The sequence below is a fragment of the Cyprinus carpio genome, chromosome B13, assembly GCF_018340385.1.
Source record: "Cyprinus carpio isolate SPL01 chromosome B13, ASM1834038v1, whole genome shotgun sequence".
Taxonomy (NCBI): domain Eukaryota; kingdom Metazoa; phylum Chordata; class Actinopteri; order Cypriniformes; family Cyprinidae; genus Cyprinus; species Cyprinus carpio.
Window position 1 is genome coordinate 20,553,618 of NC_056609.1, and position 16,498 is coordinate 20,570,115.

Below are 16,498 nucleotides of genomic sequence, written 5' to 3' on the forward strand. Positions count from 1 at the left end.
TCAAACAAAATGTAATTTTTTTTATTAACAATTTTTTTCAGAATTGTTTAGAATTTAAATAAATAAAAAAAAAAAAAAAAAAAATATATATATATATATATATATATATATATATATATATATATATATATATATATATATATATATATATATATATATATAATTAAAATAAATAAAACACTAAAGGCTAGTCTGTGACAACTTACCCCATCTAGTGTGACAACATGCCATGCTTGTGTTAAATGAATCTTGTTCCTGTACAATAACGGTGAAAATGTTCAATATAATTTGGCAGCTAACATTGTAATGGCTGTTCCTACACCAAAAAATACCTTTCAAATATATAAGAAATATTTATATAAGGTAAAAAGTTTGACAACTAGCCCCTGTATCTGCTATTACAAATTCTATAATGGAACTATTTTTATCTAATAGTTAAAAATTTCTATCATGGGTTTAAAATCGTTGTGCTGATTTAGGAGTTATGACAGGTTGTTTTTTTTTTTTTTTGGCCAGACTGATGGAACAAAACAATATCATGAGCCATAAAGAAACGCATTAAAAATAAACCGTCTTTTAGTCAAAACAATACTATGAAGCTGAATTACAACTACAAAACTCCAGCTGGTACCAACTTAGATTGGGTCAATTGTTTCAATACAAACAAATTTTGTTAAACACAATACTGACATAAATATGGTGGCCCTGGTGGCTGGTATGTCTGGGAGGGACTCCATCACTCTGCAGGCATATGGGGGGCATGGAGTCTGCAGGCTGGATTTAGACCCTAGAAGGCTCTTCTTGTGTCAATGATAACACTTCTGGTTTCCCCTGTTGGCTGCATGTTTACTTAACTCAGGGTGCTCCACAGCAAGAGCCCCAACGCTCCATGTGGGGGGCGACTAGGACGGGGCAAGATCTGAGGATGACCTGACACCTCTTGTAAATGGAACTTCCCTCAATTACAGTCAGATGATAATCAAAAGGGTTAATGAGTTTTAATCCAAAATTACTTAATGAATATCCCTGTTCCATGGCTTTGAAATGCTCTTTTGTGAGTAATGAGATTCTAATAGTTTAAGATGATTTTTAACCTTTTTTAAACAAATGAAACCTTGAAGATACAATGCTTGTTAATAGCACATTCAGAAAAAGAAGAGATGATTCTGGAGACCCCCTTCATTACAATCACTTCATTCCTCACAAGCTCTGCACCGTAAAAAAGTTATATTGTTTCAATGCAAACTAAACCAGAATATTACCATCACAAAGCAAATCCATCTGCTATTATTCAAAAACACACGGCTGGTCTATAAACCATAGAACTCAACACACCAATGCTTTAAACAATTCTGATGGCTTTCTTAAAATATGTATAAACTTATAAATATGTTTAGATATGTGGAAAATGTATTATTTATGATTGGAGCACACCGTAATTTTTTTTTTTTACTTTGTAAATGTGCACCTTTTTTATAGCTTAGTTAATTTTAAAAAATCTACACTACAATATGTACATCCTTATCAAACTGATTATAACAATTAAAATTTTATACTGGATGTTATGGTCCAAACGGTTTACAAGACACAATTTGGATTGATTTACATGTACTAAAAAGCATACAAATTACCTACAGGTGGGCAAAAAGTGGAATATGTTGTTTAAACAAGAGACTAGGAAAACAAAGCAGGCTATATCAGATGCTGCCTGAGCATTTAGAAAGTGATATAAATATAGGGCTCCTGTTCTGATGAGGCTTTAGAATTAAAGTGAAAACTATTGAACTTTCTGTTTCTATCACCCCTTTTTCCACTGGCCAACTGGGAATGTGCCTGCAGAATCTTAGAGTGAGTGTGAACTCTCCCACCAGTGGCACCTTGTAAAATGACATCTGCATTCACCTCTGGGCTTTTGAAGAGAGGAAAACTGAGCACTCAACGACTTTAACGGCATTAAAAAGTTAGTTTAAACACACAGTAACTAAAACTTAGAATGACAGCAAGAAAATAGAGACAAACATTTAAAAGCTTCAAAATAACATCTAACATTGTTTATTCCTATCTTTCCGCGTTTTTAAAAATGATATACAAGCTAAAAGGTCTTAAGTCTGAACCAAACAGGCTAAAACAAAAGTCAGTCTGACATAAAATCTGCACTACACCATCACTTACTAATGTGTCAGTGTAATTGAGTGTGAGCTTAATTAAATGCGTGCCAACACTTGTACCCCTCACTGCACTGGCACACATGGAACACTGAGCAGCAGATTTGACCCGGTGAGCTGGGTCTGTTTAGAGTCCTGTTACATGAGAACTCATTCCTCTCCTCTGGAGCTTCGTTACAGGACAAAAGTCTAGCACAGCATAGCTATATCCTTGGAAACTGAAAACACATCTGTGTCCTGTTATACAAACTAATACACCCCCTTCCCCATCAACATCACCTCACTCTGATTTAACTGGAAGGCTTGGTGGAAAGTTCTGGCCCAATATAAAACTAATTGTTCGCTCTCCCTTTTTCACTTTCTCTCCGTTTCCTTTTAGGAGCAAGATGAAACCGTAACACAGATTTATTGATTTATTTATTTAAATTACGTTTTGTTTATTTTGCTAATTCAAGGGATGCAATTGATTCATTTCCAAAACAGTCATTATGAACATAATTCACGTAAACTGGACTATTTTAGTCCATAGAACTTCAAGAAGCCAGAGGTCTACATCTGTTTGCCTTTAGTCATGGTATACTCTGTGAATAAGTTGGTGGGTTCTGTGGCTGAATTTGAGAAAATAAAAAAAATTCACAATAATGAAATTCTGAAAACACAATGCAAATAGATAAAGACTTGAGAATTGTAAAGGTCAATGACGTGACTAATCTAGCAAGTAAAACACATTAAGAAATGCAATGCATATGAATGACTGTTGATTATGATGAATATTTTCAATTTCTGAATATTTTTTTTGTGGGGTTAACATAAAAATGTCTAGGCAGTGTAACTAAGCAGAGGCTGTAAAAAGTCTATTAAAAGAATGATATTCTTTAAAAAATAACTAGTGTGACAATGTTTATTATTATGCAAAAATAAGCAATGAAGCAATATTGTTTAAAAATATTCTTAAATAAAAAATAAATAAAAACACTCGTGTAACCAACAAAGCATCTTGAAATGTTATAAATGTTACACTTCTAAAAACATGACGTTTTGAACTATATTTATAAATTGTTTTATAAATGCACGCTCATGTCTTGGGTTACAATATTCACCAACAAACTTCAAATATGACATAAATCATGAATAAAAAATAAGAGTTACATCGAAAAAAATTAGTAATCTAATTTTGTGCCAAAAATTTAATAGATGCTATCTGTTGTGCCAATAGCTGACAAATCATCGTGGGAACACCCACTTTCTCCTTTTGAAGGTGGGGGATCGGCGGGGGTGTCTGGAGTAGAGCCTGTGCGCGGATTTAACTCAGAGACGCAGTTGCTGCTTTCACATTTGCTCCTGGATTCTACATTGTGCGGATCTGTTCTTCACACTGCAAACATGGATATGAAAGTGATCGTAATATTCGCTCTGATGGCGGTCGTCATTCATGCACCGGTTTCAAATGGTGAGTTGTTGTTTAACAGATTATTAATGTTTACATTATTTTTGCACTGTGCATAAAGCGTAGATGCATGTTTGGTATGCTATTTTGCAATCCGTTCATTAAAGACATTCGATGCAAATATTGCAAAAATATTAAAGATTTTTACGTGCACCTGTGTAAGAAATTACGCGTATTTCATTGCATTTACGCATTTTTATTTAAAGTGTTTATTAAACTCAAAACTGTTTTATTTATTATTAGTGTAATACTCTATGGATTTTTGTTTCTAAAACTCACGTGGGACATTCACACCAGTTGGTTTTATATGTTTTAATTTCATGAAACGTACGTGATTTTCTACATATTCGAGATAAACTGACTCGCATGCGGTCAGGAGAGCAGAAAAGCCACTGGCACGACGTTGATTAATGTGTGTATTTGTCGGCCTCTTTGTTTTCTCTTAATTACCCACAAATTAGAGGATAAAACAGAACCGCAAAGATAGCGCCAGTCTTTACTTCAATCGAGCCAGTGCGCGCGGCTCTATCTACAGCTCGCACGTTTACATGACAATAAGAATAGATTACTAGAGATGTCATTAGCATTTTACAAGTGGACTAACGTGGATAGAGCTTCGTCAAGTCGCAGGTAGTTAACACCGTTGGCCTCTTGTGAGTGGGCAATGTCCGTTAAAGTATTTGTGTACGTGAGCTGTGCAGTCTTCACATACAATGTAAAGCTGCTTGAGCTGTGAAGTCTCTGCTTCCTTGAGCGTGTAACCGGTCCGAGCCAAATGGAACAATAATCCCCGCGCTGCTTTAATGAGCAAAAATGTGAAGACTGTTGAAATAAAGTATTTACGTGCGCGCACGTTCCAATTCATACAGCCAGTTTGATCTGTATTTAGTTCATTTAAAAATAAAGTATTCTCATCATATGTAGGCTACTCACTTGAATTGCTTTATGTTATAATATTATAAACTGAATTTAGTAAGCATTTTTATTTACAGTTAAAGTTTATAGAGCACATAATATAATCGCATCTCTATTATATAATATACACTGCTTAACGATCTCGTTTTGTAAGTATTAGAAAAGCCATTAGAGGAAAATGCACCCCCTGTGTGTCTGATAATTGTGCTGGTTGTTATTAGGGAGTGTTGCAATACTAAGTTTGGCACACTAGAATGATTACATAAGGGATTTTGAAAATTAAACAAATCTTTCAAGTTTCATTTTTAGTCAAGGATGCGGTTTTCTATTATAAAGCATCTGTGGTGTAAGCTCAATTAAAATACCAGGCAAAAGTGATTTGCATTTGTGTACTTTCTCATCAGACTTCATTATTCATCATGATTTTGTCCAGCGCTCACATGCACTGAATTAAAAGCATTACAGCAACAGCTGAATTGAGTTTTTCTTTCTTTTTTTAATTCTTCTCCAGCCAAGCCCATCAGCCTGGTAGAGAGATGCTGGTGCCGTTCCACAGTCAACACAGTCCCACAAAGAAGCATTCGTGAGCTCAAGTTCGTCCACACACCCAACTGCCCCTTCCAAGTCATGTGAGTATCTGCACTAAACTGTCTCTTTCCGACTTCTGATGAGGTGTCTGCCTGACCCAGAAACACATCACTTCACCCCATCAATCTTCAAATACTAAAAGGACACTGAATGAGGCAGGAATTGGCCTCCTCCGTCTGGCATTATACTGTTGGACAGGCTCTCACAATTGCACACATCCAGGGGGAAATGCTATAGGAGGGGGTAGGACCTTTAAGCATGGATGCATTTGTATTTTGTACAGGAAAACAGCATCATAGGGGTCCGAAAGAGTTCCTCTTCGAGCTCTTTCTCACACATGTAAAGGGCTTGAATGATGTGCTTAGTCACACACCATAGCCTTGCATGCTGATGAGAACTATCCCCCCTGTATGTTTTCACTTCTGTTGAGTGAAGTGTTCAAAACAGTTGCTTTATTCGGATTTTTAACAAAGATTAATGGCAGTGCCATGTCAAACTCACTTTTTTTCCATACCATAAATGCTCACCAAGGTGTAAACAAACACTTAAACTGTGTCAAAGGGTCAGTGAGATAAAAACAGCTGGTCATACTCAAAATTCACAAACCGACCAATAATTGACACAAAAGCCGAAGGCAAAGCCCTGGAGAACAGATCAGAACCTGATTCCCAAAGCTCAAGAGGCCTTGATACTTCAAATCTGCATTGATGAGTGATGCTGGTAACACTATCTACCAGTGTTTGCTGTTGGCCTTGGCTTGCTGTGAAGTAATTACAACCTGCTGTTTGCAGCCCAGACCCTCTCAAACTCCCGCTGACTAGATCGAGATCAACAAATGCCAGGCCCTGATAAACTGCTGCTACTTCAAAAGAGTCAGCTAACCAAATTAGAGGAGATCCGTGAAATGAAGATAAGAACTGATTACTTTAAATGATACAGATATGATGATGGTGGACGCATACTTTAAAGCTAATCCTGTCTCTGAAGGATGTGTCTTCCTCATGAAATTTTCAAGGATTTATATTATGTAGTGCCATTCATTTGTGGGACGTTTAGTAATGCGGATTATGAGAAGGACAACAACTAACAGCTGCAAGTTCAGCAGACTGTTTGTGCGTGTGACGAAATATAATGTTTGCCAGAAACCCAGAGTTTAAAAAGATTGAAGAACATTTCTTAGAAAGCCTTTTTAGCAACAGTACACATAACCAAAGCAGAGCCCAAAATTATTTTAAAATATTATTATCATCAACTATAATGATTTTCAAAAAAAAAAAAAAAAAAATGCAATAAATGATTTTCAATATTGAAATACAAATACAATATCATATTAAATGTTACTTTTAATAGTTAAAATCCCCCCCCCCCAAAAAAAAACAAAAAAACAATTTTAACTTGATTTGACCTTATATTGCTAAAATATTTTCATCAAAATCCAAAAATTACATTTTAACCTGACTGGGTTTTACTTTACATAGGAAAGAGTTTAATGATATCTTTGTGTCAGTTGTAGCCAATTGAAAACAAATGGTTCACCTGTGCTGACAAGACACCTATAATCTAATCTCTTTGCTGAGAGCTACAAGGAAGAGTGTGATAACAATCTGGTAATCTGTTAAGACCTGTAGGGAAGACGGGAACACAGATGCAGAAAAAGCATACTCAGGTTGATGAGAGATTGCAGTGTAATATCACTTATTAGAGAGAGGAGTGACTGAGAACTAACTGCTTGGCTGAGCTTGAATGCACGACAGTTCTGCTATTGTATGGCTGATGCTGACTATGGGGTTTCTATTGTACTGCATTCAAAATCTACTCACAATGGGCCCTTGTAGCTTTACACTTAGTAATGATTGATTGCTTATACTGCAATTTGAATGTCTAAAAAGTTCAAATTTCAGCACCAAGATATCTATATATTCAAACAATATAATGAAAACTTGCACTTTTCCCCTGCAGTGCCAAACTGAAGAACAACAAGGAGGTGTGCATTAACCCAGAGACCAAATGGCTGCAACAGTACCTGAAGAACGCCGTGAACAAGTAAGGAAACCCTCTTGACAAATAGGAGCAGAGAAATAGGAGATAGGAAATACAGCGCCACACACAATGTGTAATTTGTCTTACAGCCTTGTTCTCACTATAAATGGCCTTTCAGAGTCACTTTTATTTCACTTAACCAAATTATATTTACTTATCCCAGATGAAATGGTGCACTGCGTCAAATATCAAAGGCCCATTGTAATAGTTTTACGTAAAAGTCTCTATTGATAAAAAGTCACCCGCACATTAAAACACTGGTCTTTCCCGTTTCTCCAATATCTCTGCATGCTCACGAAAGCCATTCCCAGTTTGTTTCTCAGTTTTCTTTTGATTGTTTCTGTCCGCTTATAGTGCTCTAAAATATTTATTTTTAAGTTGATGTGCAAGATTAGCAGCTACTGCCTTGCAAATGAAAAACATGTTCGGGCTTTGCGGCCTTGCCTTAATAGTTACTCTGCTGATCGTTATCGTAAACGTCTAAACAAGGCAAAACAAGCTTTTGTTGTACTGAATCATGAGAAGAAAGACATTTTCCCACATTTGATCATGAGTTTGATGTATTAGATCAGGGAACTGGTTGCCTTCGTCTTTCATTTCAGTGCCAGCTATAAAATTGTCATGCACGCTCAATGAATTTGGGGGGGGTGTGGGGGGAATATAAAAGGTCTTATGGATGACAAACCAGTAGATGCTACCTTCATTGGTGTGTTTCTACCTGTTAAACGATAATCATTGTCTAAGGGAGAGAAAAGTGTGAACTGTTCAGTCTGCACAACAAAACACTCATAGCCAGAGATGAACGATGGCTCCTTGGGGCTGAACACCCATGAATGGCCGCTAGACGCTAATGAGCACATACTGTGCGGTCATTAGTACAGCTCAATAAGGGAAAAAGGAAGTTGTACATCTGCAGGTAGTGAGGGAGGTTTCTGCCATCAGCAACACCTCCGATCAATGAGCTACAAAACAGATCCATCTGCTTAGACATTCTGGTCATGTGACATGTATAAACTAAAAAAAAGATGAAGTGTGTAAATAAAAAATACTTTTACACACCCATCAAACCTTATATACTGAGATCACTAAGTAAGCCTTTATAGGTCAAATTTGCAAATAAATAAATAAAACATTAAATTTTTTCATTATTATGTTTGGTCTCATTAGTAGCTCAAACATTACACACTCCTGATTGAAAATATAGGATTTTTTTATGGTTTCTGGGTGATTTTTTTTTTAAAACAAATAACATTTTCACCACAATTAAAACTAATAGCATGCAGTTACAAATACAAATTGCCTATAAAAGTAATGAGATGTCCGTTACATTCTTGCCAGAAGCAGAATTAAGGTTTATTGTTGTAATCACTGTGGAGATTCAGGCTATTTTAAAATGCCCTGCTTCTCTTAACAAGTCATGAACACATTTAGTTAAAATAAACACTCAAATTCTTCAGCATTACAGTATGACTGTTTTCTCATTCTAATGTTTTGCTTCTCTTTATTGCAGAATGAAAAAAGCTCAACAACAGCAGAGCTAAGAAGTCTGCCAGATGACAAGAGAATCTGACAGCCCACCGTCACAGATATGTACCATATAGTCTTCTGGCATGCTTGCTGACCCAGCACTTAACCTGCCAAATATGCATCCCCAGTAAATGACTCGGCAAAAGACCACCAGACCATCGTCGCCACCCATGTAGTCTTCTCTGTTAGCGCCAAGTGCAATTATATATGTATGACTGTGTTTTTTTTACTTTTTTTTACGTATGATATGTATATACAATGTTTTCTTATATATCGTCTTAAGAACAGTAAAGAGATATTTTTGGAGTCGTGTTTGCTCCTTGTTTGTTGTGTTATGCTGGATTAGGCAGAACGGCATTTAGATAATGAGGCATTTTGGAGCAAACATTCAAAACAGAATATGTGACTTCACATTGGCAGGACTGAAGTTCTGACAACTCATATGCATGCAAGTGCTTTGACACAAAAAGAAGGGCATTGATTTTTTTTAACGATTTTGTTACGTATTTTACTAGTTCATTACTTAGATATCTGTAACAGCATAAACTGCATGTAAACGTTATATGGCATATATGATAAAAGAGTCACTTGTTTTCGTTCTTGGAAAGGCAGGGTTACTTAGCCAAACAAACATGAACAATTTAGACCACGTATAACCCAAACGGTTTCTGAATGACTTTGGGGAATGTAATTGGTTATACTGGAAGGCATTTGTGCGCCGACAGAGTGTCTTTTGCAACATTCTGTGGATACCAAAACATCTGTGCTTGCAAATGTTAATTGACCGATCAGAGTGTGCGTAAGGAGCTCGGCGTCACAACAAAAATGTTTTTTCAGGCTCAGAAGAATTAAGTAATGAATAGAGACATCAGAGACAGTTGTGCGTCAGTTATCAAAACAAAAGTAGAGGTTAGAGAATTTACTGCAAATACTAATGAGCTAATTCATACATTCAGTGATGAAAACTAAATCATGGTAGGCAAGATAATCTTTATAATACAGCAGTGTTAGTGGAACATCTGAGGTAGACCTTGAGGCAGAACTAATTGACGTAATGACTACCTATATATAACAATGCACTTTATAACCCTTGTGACTTTTAAGGAAGGAAAAAAAACGTCCATTACGTAGTGAATAGTTTGGTGCCTAATGTTTTCTTTGTTTAGACCTAGTTATGAATGTATTGCCAAATTTATTAAACATTTGTATCTTCAGCATCATATTTTATTATTTTGAGTGGGTTTATTTTATATTTTTGTGGAATATTGACAAATATGTTTTAAGAACAGTCAGATTATTCATTTAAACATCAACAGCAGCTGAATAACTGACATGTACATAAAAATACATGTCAAAAAAATACCATTACAAATATCTGACTTTTGAAATAGAGGCACAAAAACTTTTTAACCAGAAAAGACATCTCAAAATCCCCCCAGTGAAAAAGTAATCAACAATTTTGAAAATCTAAGCATGTCTCATGTTTCTCTTGGACAACTGTTTTGTCTAGGAATACACATAATGTGCACCCCAAACATATAGCAAAGTATGCCAATGTCTTGTACCTCTCCAAAGAAAATTTGTGTATGGAATTTGTGTTATTTTACTGCCAATTTCATAACGTTGAGCCGTTAAAGGAACCAGACCTCACAAACACAACCCTCAGGCACAAAACCTATAAAGACACATAATGCCTCTATATACTCTGTGCCTCTACTGGAGTCTGTGTATAGGATGAGGGTTAGAGCCCCCCGCCAGTACAGTACATCTTGGAAAAATATCATGCACTCTTTGAAAAGGGCCATTTCAGAATGTGGTTAAAGCCATACTCCTAAAGAATATTTTTCAACATTTAGAAAATGAAAAGAGACAGAGAAAAGCTTTTCTCATTTAAAATGCCCAATTGCATTGATGACAATAAATAAAACATTTCCAGGATTAAATGGAAAAGTAAGAGTAGCTATTTTATATATAGTCCAACAAATTGCCAATATTCCTAACAATGTAACAGAAGTAACTGTAGCATATGTCCTTTCATTTTTCCCACTTAATGTGAAGATGACTTCTGTGTATGTGGCAGCTGTTGTTCTTTCTTTTGTAAGTCTGTATATTGTTTTGATTTAGTCCCTTACGTGTTCATTTTGTAATAAATCATTAAGAAGAATTCTGTATGAAGTTTTACTAATGGATGCTTATGAACATACCTGTGATTTGGTTCATACCAAGGGAAAAAAGGTCACCTGTTACCTATGTCTCCAACAATTAGAATCTGGATGTTAAATGAGGAAAAGGGAAATGAAGATTTGAAATGGGGGTCACGAATTGTAGAAAGACTTAAAATTCACACCTTGATTCACAGCTCTTTTAAATAATCCTGGCAGCACTTTTTAGATTTACATGTGACACCGAATGGCTTTTCACCTGTCCAAACATCCACAGAGGTTTGGTGTAAAATAAAATATTTGCCTTGTACATTTTATAAGCTGTCATATTCTATTTCCCTTAAAAACGGAAAAAGAAACCCAATAAAAACTAAACTGTACCCTTATTCTCAGAAGAAATAATCTCTTGCACAGCAGGGGAAATTCAGTCGTATTACAACTTTGCATAGCTGTCAAAATCAATATTCAGAATAAGAGCAAAATAAATTAATATTGCTAGTCATAAAATCTGGTACAGATCTATTATGAAACACGTATGCTCTAATATGGTGCAAAAGAGATTAAATCAAGTTTATATTTGAGGTACTAATTCAAAACAGAAAGACAACTGATAATTCTAACAGAATAGTATAAAAGTTCATACATCTGTCATATGCATTAAATGCATACCTCATATGTAAGATTACATTAGTTTAATGCTTCTAATACTGACGAAACATACTTTCTAACATACAAATGAATAATCAAATTAAGATATAACTCATTTAAAAAAGACAAAGGGAATGCGTGACTAAACAATATAATGTATGATAAGTTTTAGAATGATAAATAACCCAAAAATATGACTTTTCTTTTTTTCTTTTTTTTTGTGCAAGTCGAAGTTGTGGAACATAAGACAAAACAAGAAACATCACAGTTTCTTTGTTATCATTATAGTAAATAAAAGAGTTTCAGAGTTAAGTGGTCAGTTACAAGTTTCAGTTCAACATAACTTCTGACACCAATTTCGATATACCACAAGCAGCTACTTGAAGGCTAACTTTGATGTTTCTAAAAGGTCACACACGTTGTATGAAGTCTCCAGAGGTACGCTGATCAATTCAGCGGAGGATGAATTGAACGAAAGGTTTTAAATTAAAAGTACAGAAACTCAAGGTTGCCCGAGCAACCACATGTAAGAATAATACACCAAGCTACTTTGGACAAGCTTGGAAATTAGGACACTTATAGTTAAAATGGAGAAAATTGCTTTCTCAGACTTCATGATAAAAATAAGGGGCAAAAATAAACAGAAGTACTTCACAGAAGCCAAAAGAATTATCAAACCAAAAGAAATTCTGAGCACTTTCCAAAACCGTGAAATCCCATGTGTAGTGAAAGCATGTAACTTTATTAACTTTATTAAGCATGTAATTATTCACCAAGAGGTCATTGGTTAACTTTGACATTCTTTTATGTATAACAACTTTTTTTTTTTCAGATCCATAGTCTCAAACCACATTGTGTAATCCAGTTTGAGGATGCCACATTTTATAACCTGTCATCAACTATGTGGAATGAGATACAGTTTTCAAATAGGAAGTTACAAAAATATCATCAAACAGATTAGTGGTTTGTGTTGCTGTGAAGACAGATAAGAGGATTTGAATTATGAGTGTCAGTTTATCTTCACCGCAGGGGATAAAGAATGCACTTCAAAATGTGATGCCAATATTTTTGCTTTATAAACACACACACACACACACACACACACACAAAGCATATTTCTAGCATATTGGCTGTTTATTAGTACTTATAAAGCACATATCAATGCCTTATTCCGCATGACCATATTTTAGATTCCATGCACCATACCTAAACCTAAAAACTACCTTACTAAATATTCATAAGCAGCTAATAAGGAGTTTACTGAATCAAAAGTTGTAGCTTATAGTGAGAATTGATCCCCAAACTAAAGTTTGACCATTTATGGGTATATCTGTATGGGTGTATATATTTGAAGTTTGAATTACACCAAAGTAATTTAATTAAAAGACATTTATATCTATACTAAGTATAGTTCAAATCTATTAAAATATTTGGTGACATATCACTCAAGACTTGTCAAGACTGAAAATTATAATTAAACTTTATTTGGAGCGTTACTTGTGCACAATGCACATTTCTCAATATTAAGCCTAAAATGTGTTTTGATGTCACTATTGATGAGAATTGTATGATCTTTGAATATCTGACTTTAAAGGCAAGATATTTCAAGTGTACCTATACTTGCAATAGTTCTACTTTATAAATATGTAAATGTATTTGTAGTATATGCACTTAGCATTAAATAAATGTATTTCAGTATACTTAAGTACTTATTTTTCACTAGGATCATAATGCAAATGCAATAATATTATTCTGTTCACTAATATTTATACTTCTTAAAAGACTGAAGATAAAAGTTAAAACCTCAGTTTACCTATTTAAAACTGCTGTTTTTCACACTACACTTAATTTAATACTTGTTTAACACAGCAGTCAAATATTGGCCAATTTAGGATGGCAAACACACTGATTAAGTCCCAAGAGAACACAGAATTATTGAATGCACAGAACAAAGTTTTGTAAGACAAACAAAAAAGCTGTCAAAATTAATGTTTTTTGAACTGAAAAAGGAACGTATAAAATGTGCATTATGAAGTATATAGTGTATAATAAATTACACTTTATAGGAGTCCGCAACAGTTTGTCAAATTTCAAGTCAACAAACCTTTTTACAAACTATATACTGTAGTAATACATTTCTGGAGAAAATACTACTGCACCAACCACCATTGAACTCACTGCCAGTTAATCAACAAAACTAACATGCATCATGTCTGAAATATTCATTAAAAAGCTTTTACTGTCATCTTAACATTTGTACTCTATTTAGAGGAAGGAAATACATTACACAAGTTCAAAGAAACAAAAAAGTGTGTCTGTTTTACAAAGGGACCACCAGCAAACTTTAGCTTTGCTAATTTCCAAGGTCCTGTAACTTATGTCCTCACAAAATAAGCAGAAAATACTCTACAGTAACATAATCAATAATATAATGTTTTGTCAATATTACTACTAAAAGAAAGGTTTTTGAGAGTATGCTCTGGAATAATTATTAAAAAAATCAGAAGCTATCATGCTAAAAATGATTCATACACTTTCCTCATTCAGATCAGTGATAGTTCACAGTGGTTAAGTCTCATAGCGTCTCTGCATCAACCCCTGCATTACATTCTGTCTAATCTTTCAAACTGCTTGAAAACCCCTCTAATTCGCTCCCCAGGGACGAACAGCAAGGGCTACTGCACTTTCTCATCGCAATCTCTCTGAAGTTGTACGATGTGGCCTATGGCCATTTAACTTACTTCATCTCCTTTCCTTATTGCAAGCATGTGCTCAAAAACTTACACAAGGTTGTGTGACAAGCACAAAGTCACAATCCACCAGGGGATCGCAGCGCGTTGGCAAGCACTCGTTGTTTCTGTATCTGATGACCCTTTATGATTCAGCATGCAAACGCTTTCCCTCAAAAGGGCAATAATGATTCCAGAATGGCTCTGCTTGAAACTTTTCCTGATTGTACATAGCTGAAAGCCCAGTTAATGCCTTTAATTGTGTTCACAATGGACAGAACCTACAGAGACATAAATCAATTCTAGAAGGAAATAATTCTGCTGAATTTCTCGAGGGAAGAGCAACAATTGAACAGTGTTCTTGTACATAATAACATCTGCAGAGTTCCTTCAAAATATGACAAAAACATCCCCCTGTGGTTGATTTAACTATGTCTTTCATGTGTTAATGGAGGTTATTAGATTTAATGCAACACATTTTCACAGCTAAGAGTCTGAGGGATTATACACTTCTAGGCTCCAACAAGGATGAACACAGAGGTTGGGCAAGAGGTCTGCGCAGCAGACAAAGCAATGCACAGCCAGATTCCTTTGGAGTGACTCAGGCTCTGATGGAGGCTCCCCATCCTCCAACCATGTGAAATCCCTCTTTCAGATGGCTGGTGTTCTTTTTGATCACAGATATTCACAAGACAATAGACTCCATTTCATGTGGTGAAGTGACCAATAGAAAATAATTTTCTCTGGGGCTAACGAGGGGTGACGGGGGCCCCATTTTTGCTTCCCTTCCACACCTTAAGCTAAGAACATAATGTTGAGGAAGCCACACTGAAGTAAGCAATAATTCTCTATTTCTCATACATTCATAGTACTTCAAAACTAGTGGTAACACAGAATACAATCTGAAGATGAAATGCCTCAAAATCTTGAGAGGCCCCCTCCAACACTGAGGATAGTGAGGCCTTAGGTGACTAAAGCACTTAACTGGTGTCTAGACTAAGTAACTGTCAGAGAGTCACAGTCACTTCAGTCACCACTATCAACACAGTCATCACCACCTGCATTCACAAGATCACAATCACCTGCTTATTAATTCCCTGCACTTGCTGCAGCTAATCAAGCTCCCCTTTATCAGTGCTCACATCTCACTTGCTCAGCATCCGGTCTACCGTTCACATGCCTGACCTTTACCAGACTTCCTTAAACTAACCTGTGTGTTCATACCCTCAGACTGTTCTATTACTCCTCTGCTCTGATTCTCCACCGCCCCTCGAACCATCCATTGGAAAGCAAGGACTGACTCTACCAGCTAAGGACTCGATTCACCATCTCCTCATTCTCCATGCTTACCTCTCCCTCTTGACATTCAGTATCACCTTAGTCAATGAAGACTTGGTTTGTCCATTACCTTCTGTGTCTTGGTCTTATGTGATTTTTGAAACATTATCCGAGGGATTTTTTTTTTTTTTACAAATTTGAATCAGGCAAATATTCTATTCCAAAGTCATGCTTGCCTGTGTGACTGTATATTATGCTTGGTCCCAAACATAACACTTTACAAAAATGATGAATTATCGCATTATAGATATGACAAACTAGCAATGAACAATATGTATTAAAATGTTTGGGGGGTCGGTTAGATTTGTTAATGTTTTTTTTAAAGTAGTCTTTTATGCTTACCAAGGCTGCATTTATGTGATCAGTAAAAACTGAAATATTGTGAAATATTGTAACTTCTTAAATAGGCTAACTGTTTCCTTTTAGAATATATTTTAAAATGTTTTACAATTATTTTACAAATTTTTCTTTGAGCTAAATTATCTGACTTAACTTTTCAGCAGCCATTACTCTTCAGTGTCACATGATCCTTCAGAATTCATTCTAATATGCTGATTTGCTGCTCAAGATATATTTTTATTATTAGCCTATCGTTATTAAAAACAGTTGTGCTGTCTGACCGTGATACATTTTAAGAATTAGCTTTCTTTGAATATGAAGTTCAAAAGAACAAAATTTATATTAAAATAGATTATTGTTATTTTTATTTTTTTTTACAGTGTAATAGTCCCTTTTGGGCAATTAAATGCATCTTTGCTGAATAACAATATTAATTTCCTTAAAAAAAAAAAGTTTCATAATAGAACTAATCATATATATTTCATTATTACACTTTTCAGTCTTTATAACAGGGCTGCTGCAGATATGTATGAGTGTTTTGTTTTTCTTACTGGAATGGTCAAATAGTGTTGAGTTTCTTTATTTTGGAGTGATATTAAT

The 16,498-nt window shown here is 35.2% G+C and overlaps 1 protein-coding gene across 1 annotated transcript; it reads left to right on the plus strand.

The window, feature by feature from the left end:
* Positions 1-3,457: 3,457 nt before the first annotated feature.
* Positions 3,458-9,904, plus strand: cxcl12a (chemokine (C-X-C motif) ligand 12a (stromal cell-derived factor 1)). Its single transcript, XM_019065829.2, has 4 exons — positions 3,458-3,615; positions 5,039-5,156; positions 7,075-7,158; positions 8,666-9,904. Exons 1-4 carry the CDS (start codon positions 3,549-3,551, stop codon positions 8,694-8,696), a joined length of 300 nt encoding a protein of 99 aa, XP_018921374.2. The 5' UTR covers positions 3,458-3,548; the 3' UTR covers positions 8,697-9,904.
* The last annotated feature ends 6,594 nt before the right edge of the window (positions 9,905-16,498 follow it).